Source organism: Siphateles boraxobius, unplaced genomic scaffold, assembly GCF_051911475.1.
Source record: "Siphateles boraxobius isolate OS27281-9 unplaced genomic scaffold, OSU_SipBor_1 120, whole genome shotgun sequence".
NCBI lineage: Eukaryota > Metazoa > Chordata > Actinopteri > Cypriniformes > Leuciscidae > Siphateles > Siphateles boraxobius.
The window spans coordinates 1,567,501-1,590,000 of NW_027508723.1; the positions used below are offsets into that span (position 1 = coordinate 1,567,501).

The window sequence follows — 22,500 nt, forward strand, 5'->3', positions numbered from 1 at the left end:
CTGAACACACACACAGCGCTCTCTGAACACACACACAGCGCTCTCTGAACACACACACAGTGCTCTCTGAACACACACACAGCGCTCTCTGAACACACACACACCGCTCTCTGAACACACACACACCGCTCTCTGAACACACACACACCGCTCTCTGAACACACACACAGTGCTCTCTGAACACACACACACCGCTCTCTGAACACACACACAGCGCTCTCTGAACACACACACACCGCTCTCTGTACACACACACACACCGCTCTCTGAACACACACACAGTGCTCTCTGAACACACACACAGCGCTCTCTGAACACACACCGCTCTCTGAACACACACACAGCGCTCTCTGAACACACACACACCGCTCTCTGAACACACACACACCACTCTCTGAACACACACACACCACTCTCTGAACACACACACAGCGCTCTCTGAACACACACACACTGCTCTCTGAACACACTACACACCGCTCTCTGAACACACACACAGCGCTCTCTGAACACACACACACACAGCGCTCTCTGAACACACACACACCGCTCTCTGAACACCGCTCTCTGAACACACACACACAGCGCTCTCTGAACACACACACAGTGCTCTCTGAACACACACACAGCGCTCTCTGAACACACACCGCTCTCTGAACACACACACAGCGCTCTCTGAACACACACACACCGCTCTCTGAACACACACACACCACTCTCTGAACACACACACACCACTCTCTGAACACACACACAGCGCTCTCTGAACACACACACACTGCTCTCTGAACACACTACACACCGCTCTCTGAACACACACACAGCGCTCTCTGAACACACACACACACAGCGCTCTCTGAACACACACACAGTGCTCTCTGAACACACACACAGCGCTCTCTGAACACACACACACCGCTCTCTGAACACACACACACCGCTCTCTGAACACACACACAGCGCTCTCTGAACACACACACAGCGCTCTCTGAACACACACACAGTGCTCTCTGAACACACACACAGTGGTCTCTGAACACACACACAGCGCTCTCTGAACACACACACACCGCTCTCTGAACACACAGACCGCTCTCTGAACACACACACACAGCGCTCTCTGAACACACACACACTGCTCTCTGAACACACACACAGCGCTCTCTGAACACACACACACCGCTCTCTGAACACACACACAGCGCTCTCTGAACACAAACACACACCGCTCTCTGAACACACACACAGCGCTCTCTGAACACACACACAGTGCTCTCTGAACACACACACACCGCACTCTGAACACACACACACCGCTCTCTGAACACACAGACAGCGCTCTCTGAACACACAGACAGCGCTCTTTGAACACACACACACAGCGCTCTCTGAACACACACACACTGCTCTCTGAACACACACACAGCGCTCTCTGAACACACACACACCGCTCTCTGAACACACACACAGCGCTCTCTGAACACAAACACACACCGCTCTCTGAACACACACAGCGCTCTCTGAACACACACACAGTGCTCTCTGAACACACACACACCGCACTCTGAACACACACACACCGCTCTCTGAACACACACACACCGCTCTCTGAACACACACACACTGCTCTCTGAACACACTACACACCGCTCTCTGAACACACACACAGCGCTCTCTGAACACACACACACACAGCGCTCTCTGAACACACACACAGTGCTCTCTGAACACACACACAGCGCTCTCTGAACACACACACACCGCTCTCTGAACACACACACACCGCTCTCTGAACACACACACAGCGCTCTCTGAACACACACACAGCGCTCTCTGAACACACACACAGTGCTCTCTGAACACACACACAGTGGTCTCTGAACACACACACAGCGCTCTCTGAACACACACACACCGCTCTCTGAACACACAGACCGCTCTCTGAACACACACACACAGCGCTCTCTGAACACACACACACTGCTCTCTGAACACACACACAGCGCTCTCTGAACACACACACACCGCTCTCTGAACACACACACAGCGCTCTCTGAACACAAACACACACCGCTCTCTGAACACACACACAGCGCTCTCTGAACACACACACAGTGCTCTCTGAACACACACACACCGCACTCTGAACACACACACACCGCTCTCTGAACACACAGACAGCGCTCTCTGAACACACAGACAGCGCTCTTTGAACACACACACACAGCGCTCTCTGAACACACACACACTGCTCTCTGAACACACACACAGCGCTCTCTGAACACACACACACCGCTCTCTGAACACACACAGCGCTCTCTGAACACACACACAGTGCTCTCTGAACACACACACACCGCACTCTGAACACACACACACCGCTCTCTGAACACACACACACCGCTCTCTGAACACACACACACTGCTCTCTGAACACACTACACACCGCTCTCTGAACACACACACAGCGCTCTCTGAACACACACACACACAGCGCTCTCTGAACACACACACAGTGCTCTCTGAACACACACACAGCGCTCTCTGAACACACACACACCGCTCTCTGAACACACACACACCGCTCTCTGAACACACACACAGCGCTCTCTGAACACACACACAGCGCTCTCTGAACACACACACAGTGCTCTCTGAACACACACACAGTGGTCTCTGAACACACACACAGCGCTCTCTGAACACACACACACCGCTCTCTGAACACACAGACCGCTCTCTGAACACACACACACAGCGCTCTCTGAACACACACACACTGCTCTCTGAACACACACACAGCGCTCTCTGAACACACACACACCGCTCTCTGAACACACACACAGCGCTCTCTGAACACAAACACACACCGCTCTCTGAACACACACACAGCGCTCTCTGAACACACACACAGTGCTCTCTGAACACACACACACCGCACTCTGAACACACACACACCGCTCTCTGAACACACAGACAGCGCTCTCTGAACACACAGACAGCGCTCTTTGAACACACACACACAGCGCTCTCTGAACACACACACACTGCTCTCTGAACACACACACAGCGCTCTCTGAACACACACACACCGCTCTCTGAACACACACACAGCGCTCTCTGAACACAAACACACACCGCTCTCTGAACACACACAGCGCTCTCTGAACACACACACAGTGCTCTCTGAACACACACACACCGCACTCTGAACACACACACACCGCTCTCTGAACACACACACACCGCTCTCTGAACACACAGACAGCGCTCTCTGAACACACACACACCGCTCTCTGAACACACACACAGCACTCTCTGAACACACACACACCGCTGTCTGAACACACACACAGTGCTCTCTGAACACACACAGCGCTCTCTGAACACACACACACCGCTCTCTGAACACACACACACCGCTCTCTGAACACACACACACCGCTCTCTGAACACACACACAGCGCTCTCTGAACACACACACAGCGCTCTCTGAACACACACACAGCGCTCTCTGAACACACACACAGTGCTCTCTGAACACACACACAGTGCTCTCTGAACACACACACAGCGCTCTCTGAACACACACACACCGCTCTCTGAACACACACACACCACTCTCTGAACACACACACACCGCTCTCTGAACACACAGACAGCGCTCTCTGAACACACACACACCGCTCTCTGAACACACACACAGCACTCTCTGAACACACACACAGCGTTTTCTGAACACACACACAGCGCTCTCTGAACACACACACACCGCTCTCTGAACACACACACACCGCTCTCTGAACACACACACACAGCGCTCTCTGAACACACACACACTGCTCTCTGAACACACACACAGCGCTCTCTGAACACACACACACCGCTCTCTGAACACACACACAGCGCTCTCTGAACACAAACACACACCGCTCTCTGAACACACACACAGCGCTCTCTGAACACACACACAGCGCTCTCTGAACACACACACACCGCACTCTGAACACACACACAGCGCTCTCTGAACACACACACACCGCTCTTTGAACACACACACAGCGCTCTCTGAACACACACACAGCGCTCTCTGAACACACACACAGCGCTCTCTGAACACACACACACCGCTCTCTGAACACACACACAGCGCTCTCTGAACACACACACAGCGCTCTCTGAACACACACACAGCGCTCTCTGAACACACACACAGCGCTCTCTGAACACACACACAGCGCTCTCTGAACACACACACAGCGCTCTCTGAACACACACACAGCGCTCTCTGAACACACACACAGTGCTCTCTGAACACACACACACCGCACTCTGAACACACACACAGCGCTCTCTGAACACACACACACCGCTCTCTGAACACACAAACACACCGCTCTCTGAACACACACACACCGCTCTCTGAACACACACACACAGTGCTCTCTGAACACACACACAGCGCTCTCTGAACACACACACACTGCTCTCTGAACACACACACACCGCTCTTTGAACACACACACAGCGCTCTCTGAACACACACACACCGCTCTCTGAACACACACACAGCGCTCTCTGAACACACACCACTCTCTGACCACAAACACACCGCTCTCTGAACACACACACACTGCTCTCTGAACACACACACACTGCTCTCTGACCACAAACACACACTGCTCTCTGAACGCACACACACCGCTCTCTGAACACACACACACTGCTCTCTGACCACAAACACACACCGCTCTCTGAACACACACACACCGCTCTCTGAACACACACACAGCGCGCTCTGAACACAAACACACACCGCTCTCTGAACACACACACACTGCTCTCTGAACACACACACACTGCTCTCTGAACACACACACAGCGCTCTCTGAACACACACACAGCGCTCTCTGAACACACACACACTGCTCTCTGAACACACACACAGCGCTCTTTGAACACACACACACCGCTCTCTGAACACACACACACCGCTCTCTGAACACACACACTGCTCTCTGAACACACACACAGCGCTCTCTGAACACACAAACACCGTTCTCTGAACACACACACACCACTCTCTGAACACACAAACACACCGCTCTCTGAACACACACACAGCGCTCTCTGAACACACAAACACACCGCTCTCTGAACACACACACAGCGCTCTCTGAACACACAAACACACCGCTCTCTGAACACACACACAGCGCTCTCTGAACACACAAACACACCGCTCTCTGAACACACAAACACACCGCTCTCTGAACACACACACAGCGCTCTCTGAACACACAAACACACCGCTCTCTGAACACACAAACACACCGCTCTCTGAACACACACACAGCGCTCTCTGAACACACAAACACAACGCTCTCTGAACACACACACACCGTTCTCTGAACACACACACAGCGCTCTCTGAACACACACACAGCGCTCTCTGAACACACACACACCGCTCTCTGAACACACACCGCTCTCTGAACACACACACACCGCTCTCTGAACACACACACACCGCTCTCTGAACACACACACACTGCTCTCTGACCACAAACACACACTGCTCTCTGAACGCACACACACCGCTCTCTGAACACACACACACCGTTCTCTGAACACACACACAGCGCTCTCTGAACACACACACAGCGCTCTCTGAACACACACACACCGCTCTCTGAACACACACCCCTCTCTGAACACACACACACCGCTCTCTGAACACACACACACCGCTCTCTGAACACACACACACCGCTCTCTGAACACACACACACTGCTCTCTGACCACAAACACACACTGCTCTCTGAACGCACACACACCGCTCTCTGAACACACACGCACCGCTCTCTGAACACACACACAGCGCTCTCTGAACACACTCTCTGAACACACACACAGCGCTCTCTGAACACACACACACCGCTCTCTGAACACACACACAGCGCTCTCTGAACGCACACACACCGCTCTCTGAACACACACACAGTGCTCTCTGAACACACACACAGCGCTCTCTGAACACACACACAGCGCTCTCTGAACACACACACAGCGCTCTCTGAACACACACACAGCGCTCTCTGAACACACACACACCGCTCTCTGAACACACACACACACCGCTCTCTGAACACACACACACCGCTCTCTGAACACACACACACCGCTCTCTGAACACACACACACTGCTCTCTGAACACACACACAGCGCTCTCTGAACACACACACAGCGCTCTCTGAACACACACACACCGCTCTTTGAACACACACACACCGCTCTCTGAACACACACACACATCTCTCTGAACACACACACACCGCTCTCTGAACACACACACACCGCTCTCTGAACACACACACACATCTCTCTGAACACACACACACCGCTCTCTGAACACACACACACTGCTCTCTGAACACACACACAGCGCTCTCTGAACACACACACAGCGCTCTCTGAACACACACACACCGCTCTTTGGACACACACACACCGCTCTCTGAACACACACACACATCTCTCTGAACACACACACACCGCTCTCTGAACACACACACACCGCTCTCTGAACACACAGAAAATAAAATAAATAAAATGTTTAAAAAATAAATAAATAAATAAATGTTTCAGCAGCATGTGTGTGTATCTGCAAATATTTCTGTCATGTGAACAATCTGAAGAATTTTCTACAATTAGAACTATTTTATTATTATGGCAAAGCATACTAAAGATGAGAGTGCTTTTCATTATGCCCAACAGTGTGTAGTTGGTTAGACAAAAATCTGGTAATATAAATGAAGTGTGTACCATTTCCTGCTATATGTAGTTTTGGTTGCAGTGCTTCATTTTGCAGGAGATATGAGGTATTTCGCAGTTTGGGTGTGTGGTTTTGTGAATTGTGTTAAGTATTTTGATAAAACCAGCATAGTTTGCAAAATTGTGTGTTACAGAGAATAAACAAAGGTTTTTCAGCCTGACCTTTATTACCGTGAGATTACAATGTAAAATGTAATGTAATTAGGCTATTAAAAAACTAAAAATAAGCAAAGTGTTATAATGTAATATTAAAGGGATAGTTCCCCCGAAAAAGAAAATTAGCCCATGATTTACTCACACCGAAGCCGTCCTAAGTGTATATTACACTCTTCTTTCAGACCAACACAATCTGAGTTATATTAAAAATTGTCCTGGGTCTTCCAAGCTTTATAATGCGAGTCAATTTCATTTTAATTTTACTGTTTCCTCAAATTCTTCATGTTCTCAGAGCAAAGGATTAAAAATTATTCCGATTTTAATTAAACACAATTTTGGTAGAAATAATCAGGATATTGTAATGAACATGCAGTGTGACTTTTATTTAAATTTAAAATGTAATTTGATGGCATATTCTATTTTAACATTTCTTTCCCAATGCACACTAAACAATATTTATTTATTATTGTATTATTTGATGCAAGTATGATGCTGCACATCACATTATTTACACACAATATTTGTGTGTAAAATATTCTCAGAGCAAAGGATTAAAAAATGCATCAAATTTTACCTAAACACAATTTTGGTAGAATTTGATTTTATCAATTATATTCATAAACTAAATATAAAGCTACTATAATGACCATGCAATGTGACTCATATTAAAAAATTAAAATGTAATTTAATTGCAATTAAATTAATGTTTTATTTTAAAATTTCTTTTGCAATGCACACTAAACATTATTTACTATTATATTATTTGATGCAAGTAAGAAACCGTACATCGCAGTGCTTACACACGATATTTGTCCCGGTAACTAAGTTGGTTCTGCAAATTCTTCAGGATTAAAAATGCATCACATTTTAATTAAACCAAATTTTGGTAGAAATAATCAGGATATTGTAATGAACATGCAGTGTGAGTACTATTAAAATGTATAATGTAATCTGATTGCATGTTCTATTTTAACATTTCTTTTGCGATGCACACTAAACTATATTTATTTATTATTATATTATTTGATGTAAGTAAGATGCTGCACATCAAATTATTTACAAAAAATATTTCAAAGGATTAAAAATGCATCAAATTTTAATTAAACCGAATTTTGGTAGAATTTTAGTAGAAATAATCATGCTGTTGTAGTATTAATGAACATGAAATGTGAATGCACACAGTTTGATTGCATGTTCTATTTTAACATTTATTTTGCAATGCACAATAAACATTATTTATCTGTCATCACATTATTTAGTTTCAGCATCTTTACTGTAGTTTCACTCTTACAAGTAAAGAACACTTCATGTTCAGGCAAAGTCAGGCACTTCAGATACTGTATAGAGTTCCCATCTTAGGTATTCAGTTTGAATTAAATAATCTTGTTTAAATCCATTTTTTCAAATTTTGATTACAGTTAATGAATTAATCAGCTCATAAACATGTTATCACTAGAAAAAATGTAAGGCATTTCTCCTTAAACAGAACCTATTTGTTTCTTTAAAACGGAGCCCTAGAGTTGTAGTGTAGAATGATGTGCATCTCTAACTCTGCTCTGTTTCTCAGGGATTTCCTCCCGCGCGGCTCTGGCATCGTCACCCGCCGTCCACTCGTCCTCCAGCTCATCAACTGCCCCACAGGTGAGTCCGGTCGCCTAGCAACAGCAGGTTAACATTACATCAGCATCACCTTCAGCGGGCCGGCGCTGGTCTGGGATCAGGTCTGACTGCAGAAACACAACAAAGCTTTCAGAAACACTGCCACCTAGTGGAGCAGGCTGTGCTATCATTTACACCAATCTCTAGTTATGGTGAAGTGTGTGTGATGATGTGGGATATTTTAATCCCAAAAGCCAAGGGAACTTTATCAGGATGCATAGCATCCCGGATCCATGAAATAACTGGCCTTTAAAAATAAAAATCTGCTGTCTCGATGGGAATTTAACATAGGGGTGTCCTGACTTATGCAACTTGTATTTTAAGGAAGAACATTTATTTATTTACGATACATTATTCATTCACAAAGAAAACTGGTTTCCTTAAAGGTTGGATTTTTCCTCATTTTTTAAATTAAAGCATTAAGATCAATTTCCAAAAGATGATTTTTTATTCCTCTTTTTAGTCAACTTTAGCATGGGTGTGTTCACTTATGCTAGGCACTGTATTTAAGTATCTGTTAAACTGTTATAAAGATCTCATTGATTTACGTTACATGCATCAGAATTTCATCTTAATTTTTGTCATATAAATATCAGCATCTGCAGCAAATTTCATATTTCTGCTCAGTTTGGGCCTCAGAAAAAAACCCTCTGTATTCTCACTATATGAGCCATAAAAGCCTGGTGGATCAAATATGATGCTAAAAACAAAAAACTTTTGTTTAAAGATATATTTTGTCAAAAAACTGTTATGGAAAAAGGGAGGGGTAGAGGAGCGCTTCCTGGACTCAATAGTTTGGTTAAGATAGAGGTGCTCTTTGGATGGGAAACTAAATACCAAAAATCAAAAAAAAGAAGAACTCCAAGGCACTCTCAATTGATAAAGTTAAAAAGCCTTTATTATTATGGCTTGGTCAAATTACCATCCGCGTTTCGGCTACATGCCTTCTTCTGGGAGTTAAACAGATCTCAAACAAACAGAGTTTCTTATGAACTGTTATATTTCAAAAACACTGATGTTTCTCACTATTATTTCAGGCTTTAGTTTATATTGTGTAATGATTTGTGTCTCTGTTTCATGCATATTCAGAATACGCGGAGTTTCTCCACTGTAAGGGGAAGAAGTTCACGGATTTCGATGAGGTGCGTCAGGAGATCGAGGCGGAGACGGATCGGGCCACGGGACAGAATAAAGGCATATCACCCGTGCCCATCAACCTGCGGGTCTATTCGCCAAACGGTCAGATTACAGCTCTGATTTTAGCATGTGATTACAGTTTTTTTCAACTGCTTACACACATTTTTAAAACTTTGCCTCTTTTTTTCCAAAAAGAATTGCACATGCAAAATGCCTCACATCAAAATGAAGCACTGCATTCAAAATATCACAAACACAAACAACATTTGTCTTACGTTGCAAACACCTTTTGCCATAATATTATATTTTTGGATATATCATATACGCTGTTATTCAAAACCGAAAGCTCTTCTTTCATGAGCTCCTATGTACATTTCTGTACAAGATTGAAAGTAATTGGCGGTAAATTCACGGTAAACACAAAAGCAAGATTGAAACCAAACTATTTATTTTTTAACTGTAATCATTTGTGGTTGTGAATACAGTATTACACAGTCCGAAGAACCTATAACTCGACCTTTTGTCCTATTTATAGGCCTATTCTAAAGCCTTGATTGGTTGGTGTTTAGTAAAGCAATGAGTGTTTGCACAAGTGAGGAGTGTGTGTGAGGAACTGATGAAGTACTGTGGCATTTTGATTTGCACATTTTTGTGTGGCCTTTTATCGTGGCAGCCTAAGGCACACCTGTGCAATAATCATGCTATATAATCAGCATCTTGATACGCCACACCTGTGAGGTGGATGGATTATCTCGGCAAAGGAGAAGTGCTCACTAACACAGATTTAGACAGATTTGTGAACAATATTTGAGAGAAATAGGCCTTTTGTGTACATAGAAAAAGTCTTAGATCTTTGAGTTCAGCTCGTGAAAAATGTGGGCAAAAACAAAAGTGTTGCTTTATAATTTTGTTCAGTGTATTTCAGAAATGTGCATACAAAATCACAGTTTGTGAAAAATTTATATTTTTAGCATTGTTCGCAATATTCAGACATTGTCTGACAAGGATTTTGTTTGTAAGCGGTTGAAGAAAACTGTAATATTCAAGATACGTCCTGTTAGATTTGTATGTGTTACAGAGAGAAATGTGTGTTGTGAAAAAAGTGTTAAAACTGAGAATCAGTGTATGGTTTTGCAGATTTGGTGTGTGGTTCTGGTGTTTGAGTGTCAGGTTTTAGAAACTGTGCGACAAGGATTTTGTGTGTAAGCGGCTGAAAAAAACTGTAATATTCATGAACACTGCAAAAAATGCTTTTCTTTCTTAATATTTTTGTCTTGTTTCCAGTCCAAATATCTAAAAATTCTTAAATCAAGATGCATTTACTAGACTAGTAAAATGCCATAAGATATAATGTCTTGTTTTCTGGGGAAATAAATCAGTATTAGGTGAGTTATTGCTTAAAAAAAGCCAATTAGGTAAGAAAAATAATCTTGTTTCTGTTTGAATTAACAGTATTTTTCTTACCACATTGTCAGATAATTTTGCTTTTTTTATGCAACAACTCTCTTCATTTTGATTTATTTCCCCAGAAAACAAGACATAATATCTTATGTCATTTTACTCATCTAGTAAATGCATCTTGATTTAAGAATTTTTACACATTTGGACTGAAAACAAGACAAACTATTAAGTAAGAAAAACATTTTTTTGCAGAGTGTTTGTGTTGGTCTGATGTGGTGTGTGTTTCTCCTGCAGTGCTGAACCTGACGCTGGTGGATCTGCCGGGAATGACTAAAGTGCCGGTGGGAGATCAGCCGCCAGACATCGAGCAGCAGATCAGAGACATGCTGATGCAGTTCGTGACCAAAGACAACTGTCTTCTGCTCGCCGTATCGCCCGCCAACTCTGACCTCGCTAACTCTGACGCGCTGAAGATCGCCAAAGAAGTCGACCCGCAGGGTGTGTCCACATCTCAGCACATCACACGCATTAAAGGGATAGTCCACCCAAAAATGTAAATTCTGTCAGTATTTACTCTCCCTCATGTTGTTCAACCCTGTAAGACCTTCGTTCATCTTCGAAACACGAATTAAGATATTTGTGATTAAATCTGAGAGCTGGATCACTCCTCCATAGGCTTCTAAGGGATTGAAACTTGTTACCCGAAAAGTTATTAAAGACATCGTTAAAATAGTCCAAGTGACTACAGTGGCTCAATCTTAAGTTTATCAAGCGACGAGAATACTTTTTGTGCGCAAAAAAAAAAATAACGACTTTATTTCAACTATAAATTTCCTTCTCTGTGGGCCTCGAGTCAGTTAGCGTAGTGTGATAGCGTAGAGCTACGTCACACGTAGGCTCACTATTGGCCGACGCTGGTCATGTGTGTGATGTGTGTGACGTACAACACAGAAGCTTACGCTGTTAGACTAGTGAACTCACTCGAGGCCCACAGAGAAGGAAATCAATAGTTGAAATAAAGTCGTTTTTTTTGTTTGTTTTTGCGCACAAAAAGTATTCTCGTCGCTTGATAAACTTAAGATTGAGCCACTGTAGTCACTTGGACTATTTTAACGATGTCTTTAATAACCTTTCGGGTAACAAGTGTCAATCCCTTAGAAGCCTAAGGAGGAGTGATCCAGCTCTCAGATTTAATCACAAATATCTTAATTTAAAACAGTCTTAAAGTCTTACGGGGTTGAACAACATGAGGGAGAGTAATTACTGACAGAATTTAAATATTTGGGTGAACTATCCCTTTAATGCTGCCATTCTTGCTCTGATTATGTGCACAAACAAAGCTCAAGCGCTTCATTCTTTTTGCTTATATTTTATAAAAAAGGGTTTAAAAACAACGCGCACACACACAAAAACATTGTTACATGAGATAAAGTAAACGTTAACTGAAATACTATTAAAAACTATTTTATTTCAGCTAGTTACCAAGGCAAAATTTCCCATCTTCATTTATTTTAACTAGATGTACTAAAATAAATAATTTTGCTTGACATATCGCACGTTCAGGTATTCATACAACAAAATATTGATAATCTGGGGGATTTTGTCAAAATTATCGAAAATGCTGGTGATGACTGGCAACTTAAAAAAAAACAAAAAAAAAACGCTGGCATGGAAAGAGTAAACGTTAACTACCGCAGTTAACTAATGTTTATAAATGAAACCTTAATGTAAAGTGTTACCAGAAACTCAACTATCTTCGTGAACTTGTGAACAGGCTTTGACTTTTTAAAATAGAGATGCACCGATATAAACATTTTGACCGATACGATGACCGATAATTCTTTATATTTGAAAGCCGATAACCGATATATTGGCCGATAAATCTAAATCCAAATTTTTATATATTTTTTGAGAGCCTGATTACAAAAACAAAAGTCTCATGATTAAAATCCATGTCCTAAACACACAATTATAATGATGTCTCATGATAATTTTATGTAGCGTATGACAGACTTGCGCTGAACTGTATTTTCCTTTTTGAAGGGATTTCAATCATATTTCAAGTAATTTAAAACCATCATGTTGAACAGTGCGCATCTGAAGTGTCTCAGCTGAAGGAAATAATACATTATTTATCGGCTTTAATATATCGGACAAATTTTCTTATCTGGCCGATAACGATAACATTAAAAATGAACATATATCGGCCGATACCAATATGGTGGGCGATATATTGTGCATCACTAATTTTAAAGGCGAAATTCTCCTAAATGTTTAGCAATTATTAACAGAAATTACTGGTGCAGCTTTAACTTCTGTTCGCGATGTGAGATATTTTCAGGAAAAAATCATTACATATACAAAGACGTTGCAACGCACAATATGGCGGAATAAGTCCCGCCTTCTAAATAAAAGAGCCAATCACGACTTGCCTTAAAGGGACTGTTAAATATCAGTTGTGATGCATCCAAATGGTGTGTGTGTTCTCATGGGTTCTGTGTTTGTGTGTGTGTGAGCAGGTCAGAGGACTATCGGTGTCATCACTAAACTCGATCTCATGGATGAAGGGACCGACGCTCGGGATATCCTGGAAAACAAGCTTCTGCCGCTGAGACGAGGTGAGGCGATCGTCTGAATTAAACATCTATCATCATTACATCTATCAATGCATGCCCTGAAATGCATTCAGTCCCATTTCCTCGACTGACACGTACTACACACAATCATCTTCAGTTAATGCATGCTGAAAAACTCTTCATCGATTCAGTTACAGTCACACACAAACAAAAACCATCCAACAAGCTCTGTATATAAACCGATAATGCTTAGAAATATTCGGATTCTGAAAACACTGTGAAAGAAAGTGTTTCTTTGCTCCCTTTTGCTTGTGCTTTTGGAAACTATTAATTTTTTTTTGACATTTGATTTGTAATTATTTTAAAAAGTGCTCATAATTACAGGTAAAACTCGAAAAATTAGAATATCGTGCAAAACGTATAATTTTAATGATTATGGCTTACAGCTTATGAAAACCCTAAATTCAAAATCTCAGAAAATTAGAATATTACATGAAATCAATAAAAAAAAGGATTTTAAATACAGAAATGTCGGCCCTCTGAAAAGTATAATCATGCATATGTATATAGTTATATATACTTAATATATTAGTTTCCCCTTTTTATTAAATTACTGAAATACATGTTGCACAATATTCAAATTATCGAGTTTCACCTGTATTTCACCAGGCAATTTAATAAAAATGCACAAATAAATTAGAAATTCATAGTCTCTTAATACTGTAAATGAATGAATAAATAAGACAAAATGTAGATGAAGAGTCGAATCATAATTCCCATATTGCCTCTTATTTTCCTCATTCATTAGAAATAAAATGACTTTACTTATAAATATTACAAATTCATTGCTTATTTATTCATGTTATTATTAAATAACTTCTCATTGGATGTCCTAAAATGACACAGTGAGCAGCTATTGGACTTTTGGTATTTCCTTTTGTCCTAAAATATTTATTTATCCATGAAATTTTATGTTAATATTTCAATAATTTAACAATGTTGGTAAATGGTCACTTGACATGCAGGTAAAACAAAATATTTAATCTTTTTTGTTTTAAAATAATGTATTATAGATTTAATTAACTATTAGGCTTTTATTTTCTTTGTAAACACTAGTGGAAAAAGACTAAATCACGTTTCAGCAACATTTGTGACAGCAAATTTGACTTGGGGTAGCAAGTAACTACTAGTAAAAAGTATACTTACCATGGTGAACTACAGATGAAGTGAAAGGAGTGAACGCATCTCGACTCATGGTTTCCCTCTAGTGGAATAACGTCTCAGAGAGACTGGAGTCTGTGAGAGAATCAGAAAGTCTTCATTTCAGTGACACATCTGGAAAAAACTCTTTGCTCGGCAACAAAGGGCATTATGGGAAGCTCTTGCTGACGCTGCAGTTTTACACACGCCGGGTTTTCCCATCAAACGCGTCTTCAAAACCACAAACATGCTTTACATGGATCCAAAAACATGAGGAACGAGAGTTTAACCTTTTAATCCAGACATATTTCTTTTTCTATTTGTACTTCATATCTGCAGGCATCAGCATCATCCAATTTAATACCGTTTACAAGACCTTTCCTCCAAAATCAAATCCTGCTTAACACACATATACAAATGAACAATGGACGCTATTCACATTTCTCTACATTAAGTTTTTAAAAGAAGAAAATTACAATTTTTGTAATATTAATACTGGATTAATACATTTTTATTATGAATACAAATAGTAATATATTTTTATTTATTAACCTTTACTACATTTTTTTGTTTGTTTTTTTGATAATTTTGCCTGTGTTAATGCCAACGCCATAATTTTTGTCAGAAGTGTGAATTTTTATTGGAATTTTCATATTTCACCCTCATTTCCTTTCATAAATCTATTTATACACAAATAGTTCCACTCAGGACCACTTTTGACCACACAATGTCCTCATTGAAACCCATTAAAACAGAATTCTTTAGTCCCAGGGCCATTTAACTATAAAATGATGCAATCTTTTTAAAGAGGCTTTCATTCATGTTGGCAAGGCTTCAAAATTAAAATTAGTACAATTTTTTTTACCAGATGGCACCATTTCCTCAGGTTTTGCCTGTAAAGCAAATACCCGCTTTGTTCCTGGTTTCTGCTGTATTATAGAGCCAATTGGATCTTTAAAATGAGACCAAACTTAAGCTTTATTAAGAGTTTTTTGACACAGATATTTTTGTCCTCTAAGGAGCTCAGTAACTTTATTAAATCGACACTCAAGGCTTCGTGGATTTAGGACATTTAAATGCTTATTAAGACCTTATTTTTACATTAAGGAATTTACGTTTTTTTCCATAGAAATAAGATAAATACCCTCCTCAGCAGTTTCTTGGAATAATTAACAAGGTCTCAGAGTAACAAACAGTAGAATATGTGCTTCAACGCCAAGCTTCGATTCCCAGGGAAAGCAAGAACTGATCGAATGCAAATGTTTGCCTTGAATGCAATACAAGTCGCTTTCAAAGCGTCTGCCAAATGCATAAATGTCTCAAACTGTGCTCACATTTGCAGAAATAACAAAGTCTGCAATCTGAGTATGAACTCAAACATTTCTCATCAAATTCTACCAAGATCAAATGTGACCCTGGATCACAAACCAGTCACATGTCGCACGGGTATATTAGCGGCAACAATAGCCAACAATACATTGTATGGCTCAAAATTATTGATTTTTCTTTTATGCCAAAAATCATGAGGATATTAAGTAAAGATCATGTTCCATGAAGATATTTTGTAAATTTCCTACCGTAAATATATATAAAAAAATGTTTTTTTTTTTTTGCACCCTCAGATTCCAGAATAGTCGTATCTCGACCAAATATTGTCCTATCCTAACAAACCATACATCAACGAAAAGCGTATTTATTCAGCTTTCAGAAGATGTATACATCTCAATGTAAAGAAATTGAACCATGTGACTGGTTTTGTGGTCCAGGCAGGGTCACATGATCAGAATTGTGCTCTTCTCTTATGATGTGTGTGTTTGACTCCAGGTTACATCGGTGTGGTGAACCGCAGTCAGAAAGACATCGACGGAAAGAAGGATATTAACGCGGCTATGGCTGCGGAGAGGAAGTTTTTCCTGTCTCATCCCAGTTACAGACACCTGGCCGACCGCATGGGAACGACGTTCCTACAGAAAACCCTCAACCAGGTGAGACGATGAAGAAGAGCCATCAGACAGAACTTAAAGCATTATTTCACTTCAGAAGTAAAATCGTCATCCAAGATGTTCATGTCTCTCTTTCTTCAGATATGACTCCTTAGAAATGTTACTTGATGCAACAATTTAATTGCATTTTTTTTACTTGCAAGAGTCTCCTCGGATAGTAGGAATGGACTGATATTCCTGGTTTGTCACTTGTACAGGTTTATGTGCAACAATGCCATTAAAACTAATGCAAAAATATATATATATTTTTGAAAAGCTGTCCACTTTACGGACCACTATGCGTGAAAGGGTTAATTTATTCCATTCAAAATTTTAGTAATGTCTAAAAATGGCTGAAGAAAGAAAGACGTGAACATCTTGGATGACGTTGGGGAGAGTGAATTATCAGGAAATTTTAATTCTGAAGTGAAATAATCCTTTAATTGTAAAGCCCTACTTTTGATTAATTCATCCAAAATTTGCCAAATTCCATGACATTTTAGACACTAAATTCCTTTTTAATGACTGGATTCTGCGATGCCGTCCTTGTTTTCTGCATATGAACTTCTCAAAGAAGAGCTCAAATGAAAACATGAACTAATCCTTTAACAACTCGAATGTGTGAACGTCAATCAATCTAAATTCTGTTTGGTTTGTTTCGGCCACATACTACGGTGGCCCAGTAGTGCATACCACAACGAAATAAACCCACATTGTAAGAATGTGAGACTGTCACACTATTTCGTTGTGTTGTGGATTCATTTTGTTGTGTTGTGGCTTTAATTTATTGTTGTGGCTTTATTTCGTTGTGTTGTGGATTCATTTTGTTGTGACTTTAATTTATTGTGTTGTGGCTTAATTCTGTTGTGTTGTGGCTTTATTTCGTTGTGTTGTGGATTCAATTCGTTGTGTTGTGGCTTAATTTTGTTGTGTTGTGGCTTCATTTCGTTGTGTTGTGAACTTATGTTTGCTATTTAAATTTTGTTGTGTTGTGGCTTTATTTAGTTGTGTTGTGGATTAATTTCGTTGTGGCTTTAATTTTGTTGTGTTGTGGCTTTATTTCGTTGTGTTGTGGATTAATTTCGTTGTGGCTTTAATTTTGTTGTGTTGTGAACTTATGTTTGCTATTTAAATTTCGTTGTGTTGTGGCTTTCAAGAATGCAATTGTTCCCAAATATCCACACGATTTTAAACGTGACATTGATTATTATACAACAGGCCAACAAACAAAAGGTGCATTTTAAACACAGTAATATTACTATTTAAATTTCGTTGTGTTGTCGCTTTATTTGTTATTTTTGGCTTATGTTTGCTATTTAAATTTCGTTGTGTTGTGGCTTTCTTTCGTTGTGTTGTGGCTTTAATTTATTGTGTTGTGGCTTTAATTTATTGTGTTGTGGCTTTTTTTGTTATGTTTGGCTTATGTTTGCTTTTTATTGTTGTGTTGTGCACTACTGGGCCACCGTAACATACGCATTGAAAAGTTTATAATAATTTTTGTATGCAATATCCCAAAATTCCTTCATAAAACCTTCGACTCTCTGTCGTTCTTCCGCAGCAACTGACCAATCACATCCGTGACACGCTCCCCGCGCTGCGTGCGAAACTGCAGAGCCAGCTGCTGTCCATCGAGAAAGAAGTGGACGAATACAAGAACTTCCGTCCAGACGACCCGTCCCGGAAGACCAAGGCCCTGTTGCAGTCAGTCTCACAATGTCCTTCACATTCATCATGCTTTAGATCAGTGCTTCCCAAACTGGAGTCTTCCTGTTCATTTAATTCAACCCTACCGTAACCCTTGTGCATCAATTCTAATAAGTTACACAGGTCCATAGAGGACAAAAATGTAAAATAAACTGTCATAAAAATCTGAAGCTTTGGAGCAGACTTAAAGGATTAGTTCCCTTTAAAAAAAACTTTTGCTGATAATTTACTCACCCCCATGTCATCCAAGATGTCCATGTCTTTCTTTCTTCAGTCGAAAAGAAATGAAGGTTTTTGATGAAAACATTCCAGGCTTTTTCTCCATATAATGGACTTCAATGGGACCCAAATGGTCCAAGGTCCAAATGACAGTTTCAGCGCAGCTTCAAAGGGCTTTAAACGATACCAGACGATGAATAAGGGTCTTATCTAGCGAAACGATCGGTCATTTCAAAAATAAATAAAACAGTTTAAGTTTTATAAGCACAAATGCTCGCCTTGCTCTGTTCTGTGATGCGCGTTCGTGACGGCACGTGATACGCAATTACGTTGAAAAGGTCACGCTTGACGTAAGCGGAAGTACCGAGTCAGTGTTTACAAATGTATACTTTTAGCCTTTTTAATATTAAAACACCCAGGATACGCACACGAAATGGGCATTTTAAACGGTGAACTGACACAAAGACATTTGAATGTGTGTATGGCCCTCCTTCCTCACATTTGTAAACACTGAAGCGTGACCTCGGTGTTTCGTGAACAACTCTGCAGCTACGAGTCGTGAGAGTCAGTAGCCGCGTTTCCATTACCCTTCAAATTGCGCAAATTGAAACTGCGAACACGTCAATTTCGCAAAAACTCCCATTTATCGCAAAAAAGTTTTTACACTCGCATGAGGAGGTTTTTCAGGCAATCGAAAAATAAATATTTCGCAAAACTGCAATGGAAACAGTTTTTGCGCTTTTACAGGTAATTTTTGATTGTTGGAATGACCTAACGCGAGAAGCTTTTGTCGCATAACATCGGTTAATGGAAACGTCGTCATTTCGCATTCGTTTTTTGTCGACATTTAGAGAAGATCGCAAAAGTTTTGCGCAAATCTGTAATGGAAACGCGCCTAATGAATCAATGATTCATTCATAAATAGTTTCCTCGTTACTGACAGAATGAATGACTCGCTCATTAAGACAGGGACTTACTGCCACCTACTGGCGGTTTTCGTTTGATATTTAAAAGAATCACTTCGTTAAGAAAAAGCATTGGAAAATAAATTTTAGGGGGTAAATGATGTCCCTTAATGTAAAAGTTATGACTGCAGTCTAATCTAAAAAGTTTGGGAAGCCCTGCTTTAGATGAAGCATCTGCTAGACGAGTAACTGAACGTGCAGACGCTGATTCTGCAGTGTGTGTGTTGTGTGTGTCAGGATGGTGCAGCAGTTCTCAGTGGACTTTGAGAAGCGTATCGAGGGATCTGGAGATCAGATAGACACGTATGAGCTCTCCGGAGGAGCGCGCATCAATCGCATCTTCCACGAGCGCTTCCCCTTCGAGCTGGTGAAGGTGTGTGTGAGCAACGACACACACATTCAGGACAAAAATTACTATTAAGACAAAAACTTTTCAACATCTTTTAGTTTTGTACAAAACATGTAAGACTCTCTGTCACTCATGAGTAACGGCGCAGGATTGTGTCTCCCTCCGGCCCTTTATGAGTAAAACATTCCACTTTCCTTTGCCTGGAAACACACACATGCACTCACACTCGCATTTACACACACACTAACACTCAAACTCACACACACAAACAAACCCTCACTCACACACAAACTCGCACACACACACAAACTCGCACACACACAAATTTGCACACACAAACTCACTCACACACTGAAACTCTCACACACAAACTCACTCACTCACACACACAAACCCTCACTCACACACACACACACACACACACACACACACACAAACTCGCTCACACACACACACACACACACACACACACACACACACACACACACACACACTCACTCACTCACACTCAAACAAACAAACTTACACACAAACCTACACATACACACACACACACAAACCTTCACGCACACACACACAAACTCCCTCACACACACAAACCCTCACTCACACACACACACACAAACTCGCTCACACACACACACACACACACACACTCTCTCACACTCAAACAAACAAACTCACACACAAACCTACACATACACACACACACAAACCTTCACGCACACACATACACATACTCACTCACACACACAAACCTTCACTCAAACACACACACAAACTCGCACACACACACTCACTCACAAACTCACACACACAAACACACACACACAAACTCGCACAAACAAACACACACTCACAAACAAACTCAGTCACACACACAAACACAGACTCATATTCGCATTTCCACACACTCACACAGAGCCTCACACACTCACTCACTCACTCACTCACTCACTCACACACAAACCCTCTCACTCACTCACTCACACACACACTCACTCACACACTCACTCACTCACTCTCACACACACAAACCCTCACTCACACACTCACTCACTCACTCTCACTCACTCTCTCACTCACTCTCTCACACACTCACTCACTCTCACACACACAAACCCTCACTCACTCACTCACACACACACACTAACTCTCACACACACAAACCCTCCCTCACTCACTCACTCACTCTCACACACACAAACCCTCACACACTCACTCACTCACTCACTCACTCACTCACTCACTCACACACTCACTCACTCACTCTCACACACACAAACCCTCACTCACTCACTCACTCACACACAAACCCTCACTCACACACACACAAACCCTCACTCACTCACTCACACACACACACAAACCCTCACTCACTCACTCACACAAACACACACACACACAAACCCTCACTCACTCAATCACAAACCCTCACTCACTCACTCACTCGCACACACACTCACTCTCACACACACAAACCCTCACTCACTCACTCACACACACACACACACACAAACCCTCACTCACTCACACACACACAAACCCTCACTCACTCACTCACTCTAACACACACAAACACTCACTCACACACACACACACAAACCCTCACTAACTCACTCGCTCACTCTCACACACACAAACACTCACTCACACCCGCACAAACCCTCACTCACTCACTCACTCTCACACACACAGACCCTCACTCACTCACACACACACACAAACCCTCACTCACTCTCACACACACAAACCCTCACTCGCTCACTCATTTGCACACACACAAACCCTCACTCACTCACTCTCACACACACAAACCCTCACTCACTCACTCACACACACACCCTCACTCACTCACTCACACACACACCCTCACTCACTCACTCACTCTCACACACAAAAACCCTCACTCACTCACTCACTCACACACACACACAAACACTCACTCACTCACTCACACACACACACCCTCCCTCACTCACTCACTTGCACACACACTCACTCACTCTCACACACACAAACCCTCACTCACTCACTCTCTCTCACACACACAAACCCTCACTCACTCACACTCACACACACAAACCCTCACTCACTCACACTCACACTCACAAACCCTCACTCACTCACACTCACACACACAAACCCTCACTCACTCACTCACTCACACACACACACACACAAACCCTCCCTCACTCACTCACTTGCACACACACTCACTCACTCTCACACACACAAACCCTCACTCACTCACTCACTCACTCTCACACACACAAACCCTCACTCACTCACTCACTCTCACACACACAAACACTC

At 41.8% G+C, this 22,500-nt stretch overlaps 1 protein-coding gene and 1 long non-coding RNA gene across 6 annotated transcripts in view; one reads left to right on the top strand and one right to left on the bottom strand.

Moving 5' to 3' along the window:
• The window catches only part of dnm1a (dynamin 1a), a 123,423-nt gene that overhangs the window by 20,782 nt on the left and 80,141 nt on the right, over nucleotides 1-22,500 (top strand). For all 5 annotated transcript variants that reach the window (XR_013200998.1, XR_013200997.1, XM_077222498.1 and 2 more), the window contains exons 2-8: nucleotides 8,560-8,633; nucleotides 9,741-9,890; nucleotides 11,484-11,687; nucleotides 13,709-13,807; nucleotides 16,790-16,950; nucleotides 18,506-18,648; nucleotides 20,073-20,208. Coding sequence is in view for 3 of the 5 variants with exons in the window: in XM_077222498.1 (XP_077078613.1) it covers nucleotides 8,560-8,633; nucleotides 9,741-9,890; nucleotides 11,484-11,687; nucleotides 13,709-13,807; nucleotides 16,790-16,950; nucleotides 18,506-18,648; nucleotides 20,073-20,208 (967 nt within the window). In the remaining 2 variants the exon portion in view is untranslated. The remainder of the gene's footprint in view (nucleotides 1-8,559; nucleotides 8,634-9,740; nucleotides 9,891-11,483; nucleotides 11,688-13,708; nucleotides 13,808-16,789; nucleotides 16,951-18,505; nucleotides 18,649-20,072; nucleotides 20,209-22,500) is intronic.
• LOC143732427 (uncharacterized) overlaps nucleotides 8,493-22,500 on the bottom strand; it is a 91,281-nt gene continuing 77,273 nt past the window's right edge. Inside the window, exons 2-3 of the long non-coding RNA XR_013201118.1 lie at nucleotides 14,972-15,044; nucleotides 8,493-8,719 (exon numbers count right to left, since the gene is read on the bottom strand). This is a non-coding gene — a long non-coding RNA (uncharacterized LOC143732427). The remainder of the gene's footprint in view (nucleotides 8,720-14,971; nucleotides 15,045-22,500) is intronic.